The following is a 22,859-nucleotide window of genomic DNA, read 5'->3' as shown; positions in this document are numbered from 1 at the left end:
AACAATGGCTAGATATAGTCTTTCAGACCAAGTTCTAACAGTTCTTGATATACCTGCCCAGGCTTTTAAGTTTCTGTATATTTAGTCATTATAATGCTGAAGTTTGAACTTCCTCATTTACTGTATTGGTGCTAAGCACCAACTCCACTAGCTGACTGCATTCCCTATGGAAATGAAATCATGCAGATCCATGGCTTGGTATTCCTGTAGCAACTCAACCCCCTCCTCTTCCCTGTAAAGCAAAAACAGTGTTTGCATGTTGCTCTTACATATCACATTCAGTCGTTCAGCTCAGGAGCATTTCTGATCATCATCAGTTTTTCTACAACCTTCTTAATTCTTATTCCAAATCAGTATGTCAAAAGGCAAGAATGATTCACTCTGAGCAAATGCAACTGGTGGTCTTAAAAATAATTGGAGTAGAAAAGAGATAAGGCGGAATGCATGCAGAGTGTGTGGGAAATGATGGGGGAAAAACAAACAAGCAAACAAATGTCAAATATGATTTCATCTGAAAACATTAATTTTCCCAACTGTGTAAATATTACATGCCTGACTGCATTATTACTTCGTAATATGAATATGATTGTCACTAGAGTGACTCCTAGTCATGGCCTCTATGACTACTTCTCTTAGCTCAGGCAAAATGCTATTGTGTTGTGCCTGCTGACTTAAAAATTAACATAAATAGATAAGTAATTTAAGTATACCAAACAGGACAAACAGAGACTAGTGCCAGCATTTTCAAACCCTCCAGTGCACTTTACCTACATCTATTCAGTAAGGATGTTGATAGCTGTTAAGAAAGCCAGGCAGCCACATGTATCTCTCTTTCTGATGCCCCACCTGCTTAACTGAATGAACTCTTTGAAACTTCAACAATTTGTCTTTATTCCTCCCAAAGGGAGGGTATCGAAAAGACAGTGTCCTAGATCTGCTAGCTAAAGTGATTTTATCTGACCTAATCCTTTATATTCCGTTTTTCCTTATTGGGATCAGGGAGGTTATACCCTAACCTCCAGTAAAACCCATGTGATGCCAATAAATTTAAATGAATTGCAGTGGCAATCAATGCAGAACTGTATCAATGTCCATGACATACAGAGCAGCCTATGCGTACAAGCATAAATGTATGCAATCAACTTCTCTGTTCAATCACAGAATTAGAACTAGATGAAATAAAGAGAAAGTTATGCACATATGTACTTCAAACTACAATAAGCAACTTGTTAAATAATGTGGGTGTGTAATACTAACAGTCACTGTCTGACCATCACTAATGGCAGAATAATCCTTTCCTAGTGAATTTTACTCACAAGGGTGGCTGTGAGTTTTTATATACCAGCACTATACAGGTAAGAGTGAAAAGCACTGGTTTTAGAAGGTCCTTTGAGATCAACTGAAGTGATGAGTGGAAATTTGTTATATCTGAGATTAGAGGTTTTATGAAGTGTACATTAGAAAGAAGAATTCAAGTGATGAAATTTAAACTTCCAAGGTTGTGGAGCCAGAAAAATGTTGAAAGACAAAAACTCAGAAGGTCATATCCTGAAGTACCAATGTGCCAGAGGAGGCCCAACTCTTGCAATCACAGTCAAAACACTAATGCTTAGTGAATAAATTAATCAGAAACTGAACAATGAAGACATCTTTGAAGCAAGGAACTAAAAACAGCCGCATCTCTGGTAGATTACTGTTTGAAAGCAGCATTTTCCAATAAGTGGTCAGCTACCTGTTGACAAAACAGAATGCATTTCTCAGTTTACTTCGAAAAGCTTTTTGTGGTAATTGCCAACACTTGCTGCCTGGTGCAAAAAAGATGAAAAGTTTTTCAGTGTTTTTGAACTGATATACCCTTTTAATGAATTGGTGTTGTACACTCAGTTTATGAAAATTGTTTATTCCCCTGTATTCTGCTCAGTAAAGAAAATAGGAAAGTGACTTAAATGATTTAAGGGTAACTCTGGTATCAAATTCAGGAAGAATTGTAAGGCAGTCCTAAGAGATGGACCATATAGTATTCTCTACAGATAAGTGCTTGACATATGGAAGCCTGCAAAAACAGGGGTGATGGCCACAAAAAAAGCAGCTTCCAGGAGATGAAGTTCACAGCTGCCATATCATCTGGTTTCAGCAGCAGAGGTAGAAATCGGCCAGTTATGAAGTTCATGTCTCAAGAATAATAGGGCTTCAGCAAACAAGGACTTGATATTTGGAGATCGTCCAGTCAAAGGCAATAGCTGCTAATAAAAGCATCTTTCAAGAGATGGGCTTCGGAGGATCAAACAGCATATGCCAACCTGATAAATCCAAGGAGGGCTGGAGTTCTTTCAAGGTAGGTAGAAATGAAGAACCCTTTAAAGAACTACTGCTTGAGCAAATAGTACTGGGCCATGGTTCTGCCCTTCACATGGCTGGAATGCAGTGAAATGTTTGTTACATACATCTTGAGCAAGAAATAATTTAACTGAAAGCTCATTTCACTGAATTCCATAACCATGACCACAAATGACTCAATCACAATTGATAAAAAAAAATGTACACAACACAAGCAACATTACAAAATGTTTTGGGGGCAAGACCCCAAGTGTGGGTATCATACCCAACCACTTACTTATATATACTAACTCCACAGTTACATAATTCTGGAGAAAAGATAAAACAACTCACAAAGTGAATCAGTGTTGATGCAGAAAGACAGGCAGCTATAGATCTGGGATGTGACATGATGCTGGACAATGCCAATTCACACATACTCTTCTAAACTCACTTCCCTAATAACTCCTATGATCAGAAATTGCACCATCACACACTGCCTATGCATTTCTATACTTTCTATACTTTCCTATCAATTGTGATTGCATCAACATTAGTTTTTAGTCAATTGTATTCGAGCATTTGGAAATCGGTCAAATGAGCATTCAAACAAATGACAGGAATATAGATACAGGAGTACATCATGAAAGGTAGAAAACTCCAAAGAGACAATCTCAAATGGTAGAACAAAAACAGACAGAATTATAAAACACTGAATGACTCATAAGAGTAAATCACAAAACAATGAATACTTTTTCCCACTAAAACAAGTCCTGTATCAGTAAACCCAAGCTACAAAAACAAGATCAAGTGTCATCATAGTAGTGATACTGTTAGAGAAAGGGTTTTTAATATTACTATATGTAGGGCAAGGTACAGGTGTAGCGACAGAGACAGTTAGGGATAACACACATGAGTAATGTGGGCAAGAGGGCTTTGCTGCACTACAGAAGACAAAGGGACACAGAATACAGACAACACAAAGCAGGCACCACACTGATGCTATCCCCTTACCTAATATCCCCTTACCTAATATTTACTCTAACCCTAACCTGCAAACACCTGTACACACACAACAACTGCTATAACACAGTCTTGCACATCCTCACAACCACCACTTTTTCATTCAAACATTAATCTCCATACATACTCCTGCCTACCTACACTATATAAAGCTAAAGTACTGGCCAACAAACAGCACACTTGTGCTGAAAGGACAGGAGCAAGACATTCCTGGGCTAGGTGAGAGCCATATGGCCTATTTATTCCTGTCTCACAATCTCAAGTGACCCTCCACTCCCTGGTGAGAATTGGGTGGTAGGGAGTGGGCCATCTTGCTAGTCTCAGGAATTAGTTTAGTCTCTCCCCTAGGAGCACACTCTAGCCCTCAGTGGCTCCTCTGAGCTCAGGCATCACTGTCTCCTGAGGGTCCACATTGGCCTCAGCTACCTGGTGAGAATGCACCATGGCTGCATGGGCTTGGCAGACTTAAACTCCATTATGTAACAATTAATTCTTCTACTAGGTGTCACCCTTGTGGTTAGCCACAGCTACCTCCCTCCCCAGGGCATGTGGGTCAGCAGTGACCACTCACTCCTAGCCTCCCCAGACCTTTGCTTCTGCAGCTGGAGCTGATACTCAAACTTGGACTCTCTATGCTACAGCCAGGGTTGTATCTGTATGAAACAGCACTGGCAACATTGGTAGTTCTTGACCAAACAGAATTCCCAGATCATCCTGTCCAGATTGGCTTCATAGTACATAGAGAGAGACAGAGAGCAGATTATGATGTAGATGATCATGGATCAACAAGCAATCTAGGTGCTGAAAAAACAGATAAGACATGGTGGGTGTGAGCAGCCTATGCCAGCTTGCTTATGTTAGGGACTGTGAAACACTCTGACCCACTGTAATGCTGACACAAATTGCAGGAGAAAGTGCATTTCATGTCGCAAGATAGTTTGGAAGGTATGCTTGGTGCTGTCTTGCCACGTGCATGACAACTCTGCATTAGATGTATACAGAAGAGTGGACATAACATATGATTTGGGCTTTGAAGGCTCTCATACTTGTGAGCATGCACTTCAACCACTGGTGATGACATTAGTACTTAAGAAATCACCTCTAACAATGGATCAGGGATTATGTTAAGCCAAGCAGGGGATTGTGATGCATGTCTACAGCCTGCAGACAGCATCTGGCCCATTTATCCAAGTAAACATCTGGTGGGGTTAAAGCCAGACCCTCAGGCTGCTGGGATAAATGTACACCTGACTGGTGAAGCTAAGGTAATGCATAAGTGAGGAATCAAACCACCCTCATGGCTGCCTGGATGATGGTCCATCTGGTCAAATAAATGAGGTTAAGAATTGTGAGAACAGAATGATGGTCTGCTGAAATAAAAGAAAAACAATCTCCTAGAAAAAAATCCTCAACTCCAATAGAGGACTGGACATGCAGCTCATGGAGTCCACAGGCAAATTAACTTCTCATAATGTATGAATGGCCTTAAATGTGATTCTTCTGTTTATGACCAATTGTCAAACACACATTGCCCTCTGTAGAGGGAACGAGTATATATAGTACTGTTCCATACATACTACACCACAGACTAGTTGCCTGACCTAAGCAAGAAGTTTCTACTCCACTTCCAAATCCTCTATGGTATGAAGCATTACCCATAGTTCCATATGGTTGAGGTGATGACCCTTCTTTTAGTGGATTCGCTTAGATGAAGACCTGAGTTAAACATTTGACCCTATCTGAAGCATCTATTATCAGTACCTATGATAGATTCTACTACAGGAAGGGAAGACCTGCATTGAGACCAGAAGTGATTTTCCAGAATGCCGAAGCTGTACTGAGGGCCTGATGCCATAAGAAAATCTAAGCAAGTGTAGTATCTTGGCAGCCACTGAGACTTCACAGTCCACTACAGCACCCACGACATCAGGATTAAAAGTGGATTTTAAAGACTGTGGCCACTATCAGCACAAGTGACAAAGGAGGATCCAAACCTGAGTCTTCCAATAAAACCTAAGCTTGGAAGCCAGCACCATGACCTCCACCACCATCACCACCACAGGCAAAAATGACATCAAAATGTGTCCAGCTCTGTCCTGATAAAGCTGTCAAAGGCAATCATCTCAGCTGGGATCCAGAAAAGAAAGTACATGGAGCTCCTTCTCTTTCAGTATTTTTAGCGCAACATGTAGTACTTTGCTAAAATTTGAGCTGTAGAGGAGAGACAAAAAAGGCAGCATTTTGTAGTGAAAGTGGTGTCTGCTTACAGCAAACCAAAGAAACTACCTCTGTATATTCCAGACACTGATATGTGAAAAAAGACTGCTGTCATTTGCAGTGGCATCTTCCACTTTCCCTGTCATAGCAGAGGGATAATCTCATAAAGAGACAAATCTGAAATACGATACTCACAGGCTCATAAGTAAATGCTAGGCCTGAAGTATGATACTCATAAGCTCAAAGGTAAATGCTAGGCCTAAAGTACGATACTCACAGGCTTAAAGATAAATGCTAGGCCTAAAGTATGATACTCACAGGCTCATAGATAAATGGCAGGCCTGAAGTACGATACTCACATGTTCATAGGTAAATACTAGGCCTAAAGTATGATACTCACAGGCTCATAGGTAAATGCCAGGACTGAAGTATGATACTCACAGGTTCATAGGTAAATACTAGGCTAGTCAACACTGCTGCCATTTTAAACCTAGCTAATTTCCATCCAAAGATGAGAATCAAACCCTGCATCTTTGAGGTAAACATCTTAACCATTATACCAACCCCTAACCCTAATCCGATGCACTGGTTGTGCACATTAAGTCAGTGGAGTCTAACATCAAGTACATGTATTTCATCTCACCAAAATGAGATGATAAAAGATCCTCTAGACTCTCAATGAAGGAGAGAAGCCTTTACAGCCCCTCAGAGCATACAGCCTCTGGAAGTTCCAGGATCCTTGAGAACATGGCTAGGTCCTTAAGTAGAACTCTTTCTGTGGAAAAATTTAAAAGTTATAAAATGAGACATAACTTCACCTTATCTTGAACGCAGTGGTCATTTGTGATGGTTCTTCAAACTAGACTGAAAACTAGCCCGCTACAGACAGACAGACCCAGATGATAGGCAGGCCTGTAACTACTAAACTGGTAGAGATGCCCTCCTTGGAGACTTAGCCAGTGGTGCTGCCTCTGAGGCAGCACTTCCTGGTAATATACTGACATAACAAAAGCATTGTGTCTAGACCTAGGGATGTCACTATCCTCTTTACTCAGTCCTTATTAGGCCAGCCATTGAATATAATGCCCTCCTTGACATGTATCTACCCAGACACATATAACAACCAGAACGCCCACAGAGATACCTTACCAAAAGGATACAAGGCCTAAACAACATGTTCTATATAGACCGACTCAAAGCCCTGTCACTATACTTGGTATCCTGCAGACTGATAAGAGGTGACCTGTGTCTGGCATATGAGCCATCCTCTGATCCAATACAGATGGATTTACTGAACATCAGCAAGTTCAATGGGATCAGAAATATTAGTCTGCAGATCTAAACTTCTTCTGCAACATCAACAGACAGGTAGAGGAGAAGGTGTATTTTGCAGAGTATACCACTGCTCTGGAACAGACTCCCCATCCACATTGAATAAAGTTCATTCTTTTCCATATTCAAACACAACTTGAATCTATGGATAGCAAACAGAAAATTTACCCCAAGACAGGCCTCTGTACTACTAATAGACCGAGACAGCTCCTAAATGCTTTACCCCAAGCATGGATCCCCTCAAATCATCTACAGTATGATCCCAGTTACTCTCATTAGGGGTGATATATAATTATCAACCATGGGATAGGTAAAGCCAATCTCTAACTAAATGGGATAGGTTAATTTAAGCATAAAAAGGGAAATTGGCTAGGCTTAAAATGGCCCACCATGGGATGGGTAAGGTCAGTCTCTAACCAAATGGGTTCAAGTAATAAGAGCAAAAAAAGGGAAACTGGAACTAGGCTTAAAATGGCCCACAAGGCCAGCTATCCCACTTCTTACCAATGAACATATAATACACTGACATCATCATCCTAAGACAAGGGATGCCTCTCCATATAAAACCAGGTGAGTCTAGAAGAAGCAGGATGAGTTGGGGGCATCAAAAAAGGCTACCCAGAGTCCACTTTCCAAGACATGCTAAATGGTGAGGAGATAGATACCAATAGTCAGATTATGAGGACCCATCAGTTGGGTTCGCAACAGCTGGTGAAGGCACTGGGCTAAGACAGACCAGTACATAGCCTGAATCAACAGGTACCTTTTGAACTTCTAACAAATGAAACTGTGGTATTCAAAATAGCAAAGCTGAAAATATGAATGTAAGAGAACATATATTAAGTCCAAGGGTGTTAGCACAAAAAGTATTCCTTTTGCTCTGAGATACAGTGATCTCTGAATTAGTATATAAAATTAACAGGGGAGTGGAGTGTACAGTCCCCTGTCAGAGATACTGGTAGTGAATCTCCTCCTGCAAAAATAGCCACAAGTGTAACAGTGAGTTTTGGAACTAATATTTTTTTTTTTTTAACTGAAATTTATGTTTTTCAAAATATGCAGTCACAACACCAGGTTTTGCATTTTTGATAGGTAGCTGATCCATCCTCAGCCTGTGTTCCCTGGTGATACTCTCTCACATGCCAGGGAACAAGTCCAGTTTTGAAACCACAGAACACACACCTCAAAGTGGTGGCCAGGGTGCACCTTTCACATGCCTGTCATAGTTGCCCTGACATGGGATTTGACCTCAACTGGTCATTACTCAGGAAGAGAACTGATAATATACAAGGAGGGAGAAGTTTCCTCTTGTCAAAAGGAAGATGCGACTGCTGTCTGGTTTAAGACACCCTCACTCTTCACATAGCTCAGGCACCACTATAGGACTGTGAAAGGGAACTTTCTGCCTGGTACTGGGGTGTGCACTTTCAACCATGTCACCATGTCATCAGAGAGCTGAGGTAGACCTTTGTGAAAGGTTCCACTATTTCCCTGGTGCCTTCTTTTTTACACCATCCCAGATCATTTGTGAATGCTAAATGCAGACTAATAAATGAAGCCCCCATACCTTTTCAAGACATTCTTCATGAATAGAGTATTTTGTGCTTAAAAAGAAATTGTATATCTTCTTGATTACCCTCTGAGATCTTCCGTAAAAAGCTACAAAACTCACCAAATCTCTTTATCAGAACCTCCTTAGCTTGAGGAAAGCCTAATTATGCCCTACAGAAATGAAATTTGCACGAATACATTCACCATGACAGCCAATGCTTGAAAACCAGGATCATAGCTAATGGAATTCAAAATATGATTGTCTTCAGCTTCTCCCATCTTGATCTTTCAGTAAGCAAGCTCAACTGTTGGCACATATAAGAAACAATGCTTGACATCACTCTCCTCCCCGACGTCTAGGGGGGCTAGTACTTTTTACATAACTAAAGCTGGTATCCAGATCCAAAATGTGTAAGCAGCAAAGAAAAAAAAGAACCAGGGTTCGAACTGAGAGGCATAAAGACAAGGCATACTCTCCTAAACTGATACATGACTCCATCACATTTACCAACATGACTTGCATGCACCCCTAAAAATGGGGGTGGGGCTGAAATTAGGATTGTAGAAGAGGAAATCCATACAATTATTCACAGTAGAAGGCCCTGAAATTAGGATTGTAGAAGAGGAAATCCATACAATTATTCACAGTAGAAGGCCTCCAGAGTGATTCATCTCTGCTTTTCTCAACCATTCTGATTCCTCACTTGCTGTTCAGATAGATTGTTTTCTTTCTTTTTGTTTGTTTATTCTTGCAGCTGGATGACTGAACTGCAGTTTTTTTTCTCAGTAATGCACCTTTCATGCATACAGCTAACTTGGGGATGTGAAGATTGACAATTAGGAAAGTTAACAGCTGGCCAGTGCCTAATCTTTTCCATTAAAGGCCTTAGCAGTAGAAGTTAAAACTTGGGCAGTGATGGCTGCTGACTTCAAAGCAAGGGAGGGGCTGCAGGAAGCAGCTGAATGGGTGATGCTACCTGGAATGACGTGGGGCTCTATTACAATATGGTAATGATCATTACCTGTAATCAGACAATAGATGCAGCCTTTTTCTTTCATCCAGACTTGCTCAGTATGTACATTTTGATTATTGTCACTTGACTTAATGTATACACATCAAATATCTGGCTTGCATTCAACAATGTCGTCCTTAGGTGAAATGGAGCCCTAGATAAAAGACTTCATGGACCCCTCTGATATATATTAGTCCTCCCTGCACTTGCCTGTCCCATGTTTCCCCTAATCCTGGCTTCACACCATCCAACATGAATTCCTTGTTGCTTTTTCACACTTTGTCTAACTTTTTAGATCTCTGCATGCTTTTAACAAATACTAGCTGGCCAACACTCTACTGTAATAAGCCTGGAAGATGGAACTGAAATAAGGTGGGTGTCTAAGGTTGGCCCCCAGAATTCATAGAGTTCTTTGGTGCATCTTAGATCCTTCTTACAGATTTTTATACCCTTTTGGTTTAATGATGGCCTAAACAAAAAAATTCACAAATAAGAGCCAGTTTCATGGTGAAGAGGGATAAAGCTCTTACTATGACCAGGCAGCCTGGGTAGGATTAGAAGCTTGAGTATCTGAGGCAGGGAGGGATGGGTGCACTCAGCCTAGGGTGAGGGTGTTTTGCCTAGGCGCTCCCCGGAGGGAAGCATGCTTCACAGAAAACAGAAACCCTTGAACATACCAATGAGAATGCCAAAGGTGGGAGAATGATAAGTCATAAAATAAAAAAAAAATCTTCCCAGCATGCAGCATGATGGGGAGCCAGGATGTAGTGATCTCCTTGTCAGCCCCCTGACCCTTATTGGAGTAAGTCAGAAGAGGGTAAGAAGGAGCAGGAGACTTGGTGAATGATGAACGGCACTGGGATTCCCTGCAGGAAGGGAAAAAATCCCAAGTACGAAAATACATTCAGTCTTGTTTTCTCCTTCAAGGAAAAGTAAGTTGTGTCTAAACTTAATGTTCAAAGCTAACAAAACAGTAGTTCTCCAATAAACTGAAATAACACATGCAAGGATATATAAATCCTGTCTGGGAACAGTGCCTGCCTTCCCTCCTCTCCAAAAAGAGGCACTTACTTTCTGTGCACCTCCCTGTTATTACACTGAGATGAAAGTAAACGAACAAATGGCCAGAGGCATTCTTTATACAGCCGATGGTCTGGAAACGAACAAATGGCCAGAGGCATATATTATACAGCTGATGGTCTGGAAATGAACAAATGGCCAGAGGGATACATTATACAGCTGATGGTCTGGAAACGAACAAATGGCCAGAGGCATTCATTATACAGCCGATGGTCTGGAAACGAACAAATGGCCAGAGGCATATATTATACAGCCGATGGTCTGGAAACGAACAAATGGCCAGAGGGATATATTATACAGCTGATGGTCTGGAAACGAACAAATGGCCAGAGGGATACATTATACAGCTGATGGTCTGGAAACGAACAAATGGCCAGAGGCATATATTATACAGCCGATGGTCTGGAAACGAACAAATGGCCAGAGGCATACATTATGCAGCCGACGGTCTGGAAACGAACAAATGGCCAGAGGGATACATTATACAGCCGATGGTCTGGAAACGAACAAATGGCCAGAGGGATATATTATACAGCCGATGGTCTGGAAACGAACAAATGGCCAGAGGCATACATTATACAGCCGATGGTCTGGAAACGAACAAATGGCCAGAGGCATTCATTATACAGCTGATGGTCTGGAAGAAAAAAACAAAGCACATGGATAAAACCAACACAGAGACAGGGAATACATTCACACTCCACACAGAAGCAGGGAATACATTCACACTCCACACAGAAGCAGGGAATACATTCACACTCCACACAGAAGCAGGGAGTACATTCACACTCCACACAGAAGCAGGGAATACATTCACACTCCACACAGAAGCAGGGAGCACAGTCAAACTCCACATAGAGATAGGGGGTACATTCGTAATCCATGTAGAGATAGGGAGTACATTCATACTCCACAAAAAAGGAATAACAATCACACAAACACAGGATGTACATTCATACTCCAGACAGAAGGAATCACAAGCATTGTTAGATGGCAACACTACTCACTGTAATACTCTGTCACTGATCATTTGCTATCATACACATCCTGGCCAGATGCCACTGACAGGAACTTATTGATTGGAATGCTGATGTTTGACTATAATGTAAAGTGAAAAGATTGTGGTTAACTTGCTACTTTTAGATACACTGCAAGCACACACTCTGACATTTTCATCACAGACAAACCCAATGCTGTTTAGTTACAACCACTTTACTGAATGTATACACCTAAAATACCTGGCTCTGTTAAATATAGCCGCAGTAAGGTGTCTGTAAAGTATTCTGGAGCATTTCTCTCCGGGCCTCCACTGAAAACAGGATCTGTGGAACCTAGTTGGACTTTCCCGGTCAACAAATGTTAAATAAAAAAAAAATATATATATTCCAGCTGACTTCACAAAAATAGACTGCACTTCTGAAAGCCAGCATAATGACTGCTTAACTTTAACAAATTGCAACAGTAACATTTTCATCCACAGAATTCTTTCTGGAATTTACTTTCTCATCTCACTGCTCTCAGATTAAAGTGTGCAATACACTGCATTCCCCCACCCTGATATGTCTTAATCTCTTATCTCAAAAATCAAAGAAAAGGCTAAATAGTGCAGCATAAGGGGGTGCTTCACTACTGCGTCTATCATCCTTCTGAAGAGATGTTAAACTGAGTTGGTGATACTTCAGGTGGATGTAAACGATCTCATAGCACCTATCAAAACAGCAGGAGAAGTTTCTCCAGTGCTCCGGCCAAATTTCTCCTAGTAGTTTAAATGCTGCCTTGGGTCTCCTCCATGAAAAGAGGCCACTAGCCCAGAGAGACTAACCTAGTCAACAAAGGATAAATAAATAAAATAAGGTTAGAGGTAACATCCATCAGACTATCACAATGGTGCTACAACTTCCAGGAAGAGCTGATTACTTTGAACAGAAACACATTTTCTTGGTAAATGAAAACAGAGAGCCAAGGCCTAAAAGAAACCCTAACCAAGGGAAATGTTTCCCGCAATAAAACATCTATAGTTTTTATGTATGGATATGTGGGTTCGGGACTGGATTATCAAGACAAATTAAATGCTATTAATGAATCATAGTAGTGATTATTAAGGACTGCACATACAACAGTAAATGTTTTGCCTTTCCAACCTTATTATTACTACTCCATCCTCTGCCTTCAGCATGCTCAGCAAAAGAACTGTTGAAGTCGTCTTCTCTGTTCTTGCTTTTACTACCACATTGTAGCATGCACATTAACTCAACTTTTCCTATCGTTCTAACCAAAATTCATGCAAATTTAGATGCCATGCATATGTTTGGTTACACAGTCGTGCCTCTGCAATCCTAGTGGGAAGGTTTCTATTTCAAGTAGCTGGATCACCCCATCCAATATTATTGTTCTGGAAAGGAAACATAGCTTGTAGATTTTGAAGGTTTATCATTTATGTACATAATTCTTATGTAATGTGCTTCAGCTAACAAATGCATCCACTTAATATATATATATATATATATATATATATATATATATATATATATATATATAAGTTTGCACTCCTCGCAGACACAAATACACACACCACTGTACTTTTCTTGAAAAATAATGGAGTTCATTTCTTTAAAATTTTAAACTATAAGTTTGAAATTTAACTTTCAAACTTGAAGTTCAAAATAAAACAATACTTCTTATCACCTCCTCATTTAAAATTGTGTCACTCGGGTAATGCCCACCGACTAAAAGCAAAACTGTCCATTAGAGATTGCGGTTATAGTTTGAAGGAAAGCCAGGTTGAATCTATCTCCCTAGTTAGACCTAGGTTCAAAACAAATACAGGAGAAAAAGTAACATCCAGGCTTGGACTATGTCTCTGGAATCATTTACCCTCTAAAGTAAAAAAGCAGCAAAAACTGAAATTGTTTAAAACCAAACAATGGGGCATTTACTCGCGGAATCTAAATGTGCTTCCTTTTGAGGACTTAGATGATACTTGAAAACTCTAACATGATGTCCTTCAAGGATGCATCTGCAGTCTTTACAAATGGGTTGTCCTGTCGTCAGGCAGCCCTTCGGTCGGCCGGATTCCAAAGTCTGGGTCTGGCTTCGGCTGGTGTCGCACTTCACCCGACGTCATTGCGGCAGTTGTTCGGGTATAAAGGCATCAGCCGACGCCATTTTCCTCAGTCTTTCTTGCCGCGTGGCGCCCGAAGCAGAAGCTGTTCGCAAGTGCCGGTCGGTCAGATCCAGAGATTACTACTACCGAATACTACTTCGAAGACTTCTATAAAGCTAAGTACCCCGTTGGGGACTCTTTCTTGCCTCAGCCGATGTCAGAGAAAGTTAATAACTGTTTATCTTGTGGGAAACAAATACCTCATAAAGATTTCCACTCCTATTGCATACATTGTTTAGGCCCAGACCACGACGTAGCAGCTTGTCTTTCCTGTGCTTCTTTTAACCGGTGGACGCTTAGACGTCGATTGGACTTTGCTGAACAGATTTTCGGCTCCGATTTTGCCTACATTATGCCGTCGGATCCTCCGACTACGCAAATAACCAAGAAACGCAAAGAAAAGGACCAACACTCGCAGTCTGCGGTTTCGGCCGAAACCGCGGTTAAGCAAACCACGAGTGTCTCGGTTTCGGCCGAAGCCGAGCAAGCGGTTCTTTCTTCAGCCGATAACTTGCCTTCTACCGAGGCCTCTTCTAACCTGGTAGAAACGGCTTCTGAAATCCAACCTTCTGTTGCGGTTTCACAGGATTTATCAGACACCATTCCCCTGGATATTTCTACCCCTGCACGTGAAGCTGCTAGGCCTCCTCCAGCTATGTCTATTAAGGCCTTTGCCAGGGCTAAAGCATCCAAAGCATCAATACCTGTGCCTGCCAAGCCCCCCTCTCGCAGGCCCAGCACCAGCTCCCATATGCTTTCTTTGGCTGAGGATCTCATCTCTTTAATTCGTGGAGCCCAGCCTCATCCAGACAGGGCCTCCCTCCCTCCTCCAGAAAAGAGGCCTAGAGCAGAGCCCCCTGAGCCAGTATCCACAGATGATTCCTCTGATGACTCAGAACATACAGACCCTCCTGAGGCTTCTTATTCTCCTTACGAAGACTCTGATGCTGAGGAGTCCATACCTTCAGCCTCTCCTCCTGAGGAATTTTCCTTTGGGGAAACTTTGCATGCTATGAGGGAACAATTTCAGTGGCAGGGCCAAGATTTCTCAGACTCTCGAAAAGGCTTAGGACCTTTCTACATTTGCCACAGCATAGGCCTTTAGCTATACCTCCAGTTCTTTCTGTTGTTGATGATGCATTTAATGATGCTTGCACTGCTCCTGATACTTTACCTCCGGCTCCTGCTAAGCCCGATAGGTACTACAGGGTCCCGGACACTCATCACCACTTATATAAGGCTCCTTTTGCAGATCCAGAGACTATCTCCCAGGGTCCAAAAGCTGTAGCAGCTACTTCTTCTAAAAACCCCCTCCCCTCTGAAAGGGAATCCAGGTCCTTAGAGAGATGGGGTAAAAAAGTTTACACCTCTGCTACTTTGTCAGCTAGAGCTTTGAACTGCCAATTTCATACGATTCAATATCAAGAGTTTATGCTTGACCAGTTGACTAAAAAGCTGTCCTCTGAAGAATCTTTAGATAAAAAGTATGTTCAAGAAATGGTACATAACATACAGCAGGTTAGTAACCATTCTTTAAAATGTGGCTATGATGCACTGGAGGCTTCCTTTAGATCAGCCATGACTGGCACAGTTATCAGGAGGCATGCATGGTTGAAAGAACAGGCATTACCAGACCATGTCAAATCTAAGCTTTTGGATGCACCTATGGACAAGGTCAATTTATTTGGTATTAAAAAAGATGGAAGAGAAAGCAAAATCTGTGCAAACAGTGAAAGATTTCTTGCAAGTTCAACCTCCAAGGTTTAGCAGGAACTGGCCCTCCAAGAATTGGTCCTTTCCAGACTCCTCTAAGGCACAAAGAGGCAGGAATAGGCGCTCTAGAGGCAGAAACCAATCCAGGGGTGCCTACAGGGGTCGCCAGTGGCAGGGTAACAACCAACGAGGCACGGATACAGCCACCACCACTACAACAACTCAATCACAGTGACTTGGCAGTGGCACCGCCTACCAGGGAACAACTAGAAGCACCTTTAGGCGGAAAGCTAACCTTATTTTCAAGAAACTGGCACTGCATTACAAGAGAAATGGATTTTGCAAACTATAGACCAAGGTTACAGATTCCATTTCCATACTCTACCAGGAAAGAGAGGAATGCCGAACCTACCACCTACTCAAAGGTCAGAAGCTCTAAAACAAATATCTCAATTATTAAGAATGAGAGCTGTGGAAAAGGTACCATCTATGGAGCAAGGGAAGGGATTTTACTCCAGACTCTTCCTGGTACCAAGAAAAGAAAACAAATGGAGGCCTATTCTAGACCTGTCCACTTTAAACACATTCCTCATTGTTCCAAAATTCAAAATGCTGACCCTACAGCAGCTTCTTCCCATGCTGGGCAAGGAGTCTTGGCTGGTAACTCTAGATCTCAAGGAGGCATACCTGCACGTCCCCATAAGACCAATTTGCAGAAGATACCTCAGATTTCTTGCAGGATCAGAGCATTATCAATTCTCAGCATTGCCCTTTGGCTTATCTACTGCGTCCAGAGTGTTCACGAAATGCCTGGCATCAGTAATCGCTCATTGCAGACTTCAGGGGATTCAAATCTATCCCTACCTGGACGACTGCCTGATACAAGCGGACAACAAAACAAACTAACAGAAGACTTACAAAGAGTCATCTACCTGCTGCAAGCCCTGGGATATACAGTCAATACAAAAAAGTCAAGGCTGATTCCATCCCAAATAATAACCTTTCTGGGTGCAGAACTGGACACATCAAAACAAATGGCATTTCTAACTACAGAAAAGAAAGAGCAACTTCCTCTCTACTTCTTGGCATTAACAAAGCAGAACCATCTAACTGCAAGAAAAGTGCTACAAGCTCTAGGTTTCATGGCATCCTGCATAATACTGGTCCCTCATGCCAGGCTGCATATGAGAAAGCTACAGTGGTACCTAAAGAATTTGTGGTCCCAGCACAAGCACAGCCTAGAAACCAAAATTCCAATGATCCCATGCCTGAAACAAGAGTTCCTATGGTGGGCTCAGGCCTGCCAATCAAACGCAGGATTGCCCTTCAGCAAAAGTCAACCAAGACAAACCATCACGACAGATGCCTCAGACCTCGGTTGGGGGGCACACATGATGGGCAAGTGCATTCAAGGCCTATGGACTCAAGACCAGCTGCATCTACACATAAATCTAAAAGAAATGATGGCAGTAAAATTGGCAATCCAGGCATTCAGACCTTTTCTCCAAGAAGGCCAGTTGATGATAAGGACAGACAACATCACAGTTATGTGGTACATCAACAAACAGGGAGGCACACACTCATACCCTCTATGCCGGCTGGCACTGGACCTATGGGATGTGGCTCTGAGCTACAACATTCAGTTACAGGCAATTTATGTACCAGGGAAGGAAAACATTCTAGCAGACATATTAAGCAGAACTACAACAGATGCCCACGAATGGATGCTGCATCCGGACATCTTCAAAGCCATCACAAGAGAATGGGGATTACCACAAATAGACTTGTTTGCATCCCCATTCAATCACCAGTTGAAGAAATTCTGCACAAGGACTTACCACCCACTTGCTTGGAAGGTGGACTCCTATCTTTCAGTTGGAAAGGCCTGACAGCATCGCATTCCCACCACTTCCTTTGATGCACAAGGTGCTTCTGAAGATCAAAGAGGAACGTCCGAGGATCATTCTGATAGCCCCAGACTGGCCAAGACAACATTGGTATCCACTGCTGAGGAGCATGTCCCGGGAACAAATATGGACACTGCCCCTGATCCCATTACTGCTAACACAGAACAACTACAACATCCTGCATCCAAACCTAAAAACTCTGCAGCTAACTGCCTGGAACATTACATAACAGCAATTAACCCAAATTTATCCCAAAGGGTTAAAGACATAATCCTGGAGGCTCGTAGACTTTCAACAAGAAAGAATTATGCAGCAAAATGGAAAAGATATCTCATCTGGAGTACTGCAAAGGGGCAAGATGTGACACTGGTAAACATAGCCAACATTCTGGAGTACTTGGCGGAGCTCTTCCATACAGGCCTGTCCTACTCTTCCATCAAGATACATGCATCAGCTATTTCAGCAGAATACAGCTTGGATCCTCCTGTCTTCTCGCATCCTCTGCTCAGACAGTTTCTGAGAGGAATTAAAAATGTAAAACCTCCCAGGAAACCTCCATTGCCAGCATGGGACTTGAACTTTGTGCTAGAAAAACTGACTCTTCCTCCTTTCGAACCAGCAGCAACAGCAGAATTACAATACTTATCCTGGAAGACTGCTTTCCTGCTGGCAATAACTTCAGCAAGAAGGGTCTCTGAACTACAGGCATTAATGGCAGTGCAACTCTTCCTGATCTTCCATCAAGATAGAGTGTCCATGAGAAGAAATCCTACATTTATGCCTAAGGTGGTATCCAGAGTATCTTTAAATCAGGCTATCCACCTTCCTACATTCTTCCCCAACCCACAGAACAGGGGAGAAAGGCTCTTACATACCTTGGATGTACACAGACAATTACGCTACTACCTGGACAGGACAAAAAACAATAGAAAAACTGACCAGCTTCTGGTAGCATATGCAACAGGAAAGGAAGGAAAACCAATTTCTAAACAGACAATCCCCAAATGGATAGGAAATTGCATTAGATTTTGTTACTCCTACCATGGAAAGAAAACTCCAGAGAACATCAGGCCTCACTCCACAAGGGCTACAGCCACTACCACAGCTTTCTTATGAGGAGTGGCTACCAAGGACATTATAGAGGCTGCTACTTGGACCTCCGTGCATACATTTGCCAAGCATTATAACTTACCTCTATACTATAGAACCCGTGCTGGTTTTACCACTGCTGTTTTGCAAGGGATCCTAACTACACCATAATCTCTTCTCATTTCCTCCTCCCCTAGTTTAGCTATGGTATTCTACCCATTTGTAAAGACTGCAGATACATCCTTGAAGGACATAGTACAGTTTTGTACCTACCATAAATGTAGATGTCCGAGAGGAATGCATCTGCAGTCAGGATTACCCACCCTCCTTCCCCTCTGAGGTACTCCTAGGGTATTTGCCAATCTTCAGCTAGCTTGGGGGGGATCTATTATGGTGTATTTGTTTGTATATATGTACATACATGCTTATTTTATGTGTTTGCTCTCTACTATTTGGAAACTTTGGCATTTATCCAAATTTAGCCATCCAAGAGGGCACCTGGCATCTGGGGCAAGAAACACTGAGGAAAATGGCGTCGGCTGATGCCTTTATACCCGAACAACTGCCGCAATGACGTCGGGTGAAATGCGACACCAGCCGAAGCCAGACCCAGACTTTGGAATCCGGCCGACCGAAGGGCTGCCTGACGACAGGACAACCCATTTGTAAAGACTGCAGATGCATTCCTCTCGGACATCTACATTTATGGTAGGTACAAAACTGTACTTTCCTTTGCATTTGTGATTTATTATTGTGAAAAAAAATATTTATTTGTTTATTTATTTTGTTGACTGGGAAAGTCCACTGGGCTGAAATGAGCCCATTTTCAGTGGAAATGTGGAAAAAAAAATTTCTCTATGATATATTTGCAAATATTCTGATCTAAAGCATACTATGTCAACCTCACTTAAATCTGCAGTTTCTACATTTTTATGTTTTATGCTTATCTGAGCTTCAGTTATGGCTTAAAAGGATCTGTCCACCAACCCAATTACCCAGTTAACAAATAGAAAATAATTACTTAAATAAATAACTTTGTAATTCAAATTTTCAACATTAATAAGCATGTTTATATGATGAAGAAAAATAAAGTAGCACATTATAATATACATGCAGTAAGATTACCTGCCTCATCCTCAGCGAATGAGATAATGTATTGATAGTAGTTGTTGATCAAACCTGGGAACATGCAGGTCTGTCCTGACCCCATACAGATCTCATGGTAATCCCAGTTTCCAGTTCGATGATTCTCCTCCAGAGCCATTAAACGCCTGTGATATAAAATAAAGGAGATCAGTGCAAAAGATGTACTGTCAGCACTAGACTAAGACATAGTAAAGCACAGTGCGTGTAAATGAGAATCAAACTCTGCACCTACGTTAAGGTGGACTTCCTGTACCATTCTCATTCAGCCTTATCTTGCACCTAAACTGTGTGCAGCAAAACAACAGGCCTCACTAACACTTCTACGGTCAGTACTGGCTTAAACTACTCTCTTCTTACAGGCTTTGTTGCTGCTGCAATGATCATGACAGGATCGCCTATTGTAATGTAAAGGCCCAAACCTTGATATTACCACAAAGCCCATACATTGGATGGGTTGGTGACAAATATGGTCATGTGATCTGAAAATATTATCAGAACATGGACGCAGTGTTGGCAGATCTGATTATAATATTGCATTGTGCAGGAAGTTCACAGTTCCTGCTGTAGTGCTCAGTGCAGAAAGAAAAAGGACTTTAATTAGTAAGGTAAATGGCAATGAATGGCAGAGAGTGAATATCTGCAGAGGCATACCTCTCAAACTCTTAGAGCAAGAAATCTGGACAAAGCCATAAATAAAAGTGGGACAAAGACCCAAAAATAGGGACATTTTTAAGTATTACTCTTGCAAACTTAGAAACTTGATAGAATAAAAGGTTTTCCATCAGTATTAATTTTCTAAAGGGTATGAAACTCAAATGTCTCTCATTGCTTACTAACTTCAGTCATTAATGATTTGTCACCAATTTGCAAGAAAACCACAATTTTATGAAAAAGAGACCAAAAATATGAGGCAAAAATCCAGACATTCTGCGAAAATCTGTACAGTTGAGAGGTACGTGGGGAGGATGTAAATGTCGTCTGATACGGTGGTAACAGTGAGTAGCAGCAGTGACATAAATTACACCTATAATCAAACAAAGATGGCAGTTGCACTATAATGGCTGCAGCTTGGAACACTAGTGTGTTGTAAACCAACATTAGAACACCACAGGCCTGCTGTACAGCTCTGCGTGTAGTTGAGAATGCAGTATGTAAGACATGTTATACAAAATTATTTTAGGGGTATATAATATATATGTGTGCATGTGTATATATGTACACACACACACGCATATATATATATATATATATATATATATATATATATATATATATATATATATACATACACACATACATATATATTTTATATATATATATATATATATATATATATATATACACACACACACACACACACACACACACACACACACACACACACACACACACACACACACACACAGTCTCCAAGTACTTAGCTGCTGTACTGCTAACTGTTCTTCTGCTGAGCTGACATGGACAGCAATAGGTGAATACTGCAAAACAGTACATTTTGTCACATGGTTCTGCCGAGACAAAGCACGGCAGAGCATGCCTTTGAATCATGCTACCTCACCATTTTGGCCTTAGAGTACGGCTGCGGGGCAAAGCACATGGCTAATGTACATTAGCTGTGTCTCCCCAGATTGGCACATTTGCTTGCAACATTATCCAGTAGACAACTGTAGCATTACTTGCTGTAGGCTGCATACCGCAGTAGCACTACAGTAATCTTTGAATCAGTACCTCCCAGCACACAGAACACTCCTCATAGAAACAGGATGGTGTGTTTCTAACTAACCCACCTCTCCAGAATTAATATGTTTTAAAGGCATACCAGTTGAAATTCAGGGGACAGTATCTGTAGTTCTTGGAACTAGGGAACTGAAAGTGCTAATGTGGAGAAATGGAACATAAAGGCTTACTTCACAAAGACTCAAAGAGTCACAACTGAAGTGACAAAATATGAAACTTCATAAATTCAAAAAGTCACACACACACACACACACACACACACACACACACACACACACACACACACATTGCACAAAATTGAAAAGCTTTGTTTTTGCAGGGGGATTTACCCCTTCGCCCACCCTAGGGTGCTGCCCTCAAACCCATTATTTATAAACATACATCAGGTAAGTGCTGTGAGGCTGTGTGCATATGTATGTGTGTATGTACAGGCATGACTGCAGCTGTACTGGTGTGTGTGTGTGTCACTCTACAGGTGCCTGGGTGAATGTATATAACTGAATGTGTGTGTGTGTGTGTGTGTGTGTGTGTGTGTGTGTGTGTGTGTGTGTGTGTGTGTGTGTGTGTAGGTGCCTGTCTAACAGTGCTTTGTGGGTTGGTCAGGGAGCACTAACACTCAGCTGCACTAGATCTTTGATTCAGAGTCATACAAAGGAGTCACTAATGCATTCTTTCTCCATGCAGCTCTTGCATGTCAACAAATCTCTTGTTAGCTCTGTGGCACTGCTGGAGCACAATAGTTTAGTGCTAACAGTGCTATAGAGCTAACTTTTTTAGAATACACCCCAGAATATTCTGGAAATAGGGTGAGCTGGCAGTGAAGTACTTGGTGTTTTATTTTACAAAATTACATCACTCTTTTATGAAGAAGTAGGCTTCCTTTCCACTATAAAATACAGTGAAACAGCATAACATCTCTGGGTAGATCACTTTACTTTATACTCTGGTCTTTATCTATTTTTCTATATTGAATTTATAAAACTAATATACATATACTGGAAAATATTTACAGTGATATTTTAATCAAGAGACTAAATAAAGGCACTTTATTTTATCAGCCATGTTACACTCTCTTTCTAATAAAACATGTCATTTTATTACCAACTCCCTTCAGCTTGCACATCACTACAACTCCATGGAAACAGGCAAATTAGCTTCCCATTCAAGACACAGCCAGCCTCCTTCTTGGCTCCCTTCTCTTCAAACTCCTACACCAAGACGTACCATCCCCTAACAAAGAGACTCACTACATCCAACCCTCACTACAAGCTAAGAAGCTAATCCACTAATGGTCCCACTCTCATAACTTCATCCACTAAACTCCATTCCACAGACCACAGGTTCTCTGTTCCTGCCCCGGAAACGTGATAATCTCTGCCATCAGACATTACTAATATCAGAGACTAAAAGCAGTTCAGATGTCAGTTCAAACAATACCGAATTGAACAATATAAATGTACATAGGCCATGTCACCTAACTCTCAAGGTTGCACTCATAAAATCATACCCATTGCTTCCCCATCTGCCCTAGCCATTCCCTACTATACATGTAATAACCATGTCTCCTGTTAT

At 41.5% G+C, this 22,859-nt stretch overlaps 1 protein-coding gene across 1 annotated transcript in view; it reads right to left on the bottom strand.

Annotated features, from left to right (window-relative positions):
- HHIPL1 (HHIP like 1) overlaps positions 1–22,859 on the bottom strand; it is a 661,343-nt gene that overhangs the window by 174,711 nt on the left and 463,773 nt on the right. The window contains exon 6 of the mRNA XM_044074611.1: positions 19,530–19,675. Within this exon, the coding sequence (XP_043930546.1) occupies positions 19,530–19,675 (146 nt within the window). The remainder of the gene's footprint in view (positions 1–19,529; positions 19,676–22,859) is intronic.

Source organism: Protopterus annectens, chromosome 6.part0, assembly GCF_019279795.1.
Source record: "Protopterus annectens isolate FY-2018-M chromosome 6.part0, PAN1.0, whole genome shotgun sequence".
Classification (NCBI taxonomy): Eukaryota; Metazoa; Chordata; order Ceratodontiformes; family Protopteridae; genus Protopterus; species Protopterus annectens.
Note: the sequence above shows the minus strand (reverse complement) of the source record. Positions and strands in the feature narration are given on the sequence as shown.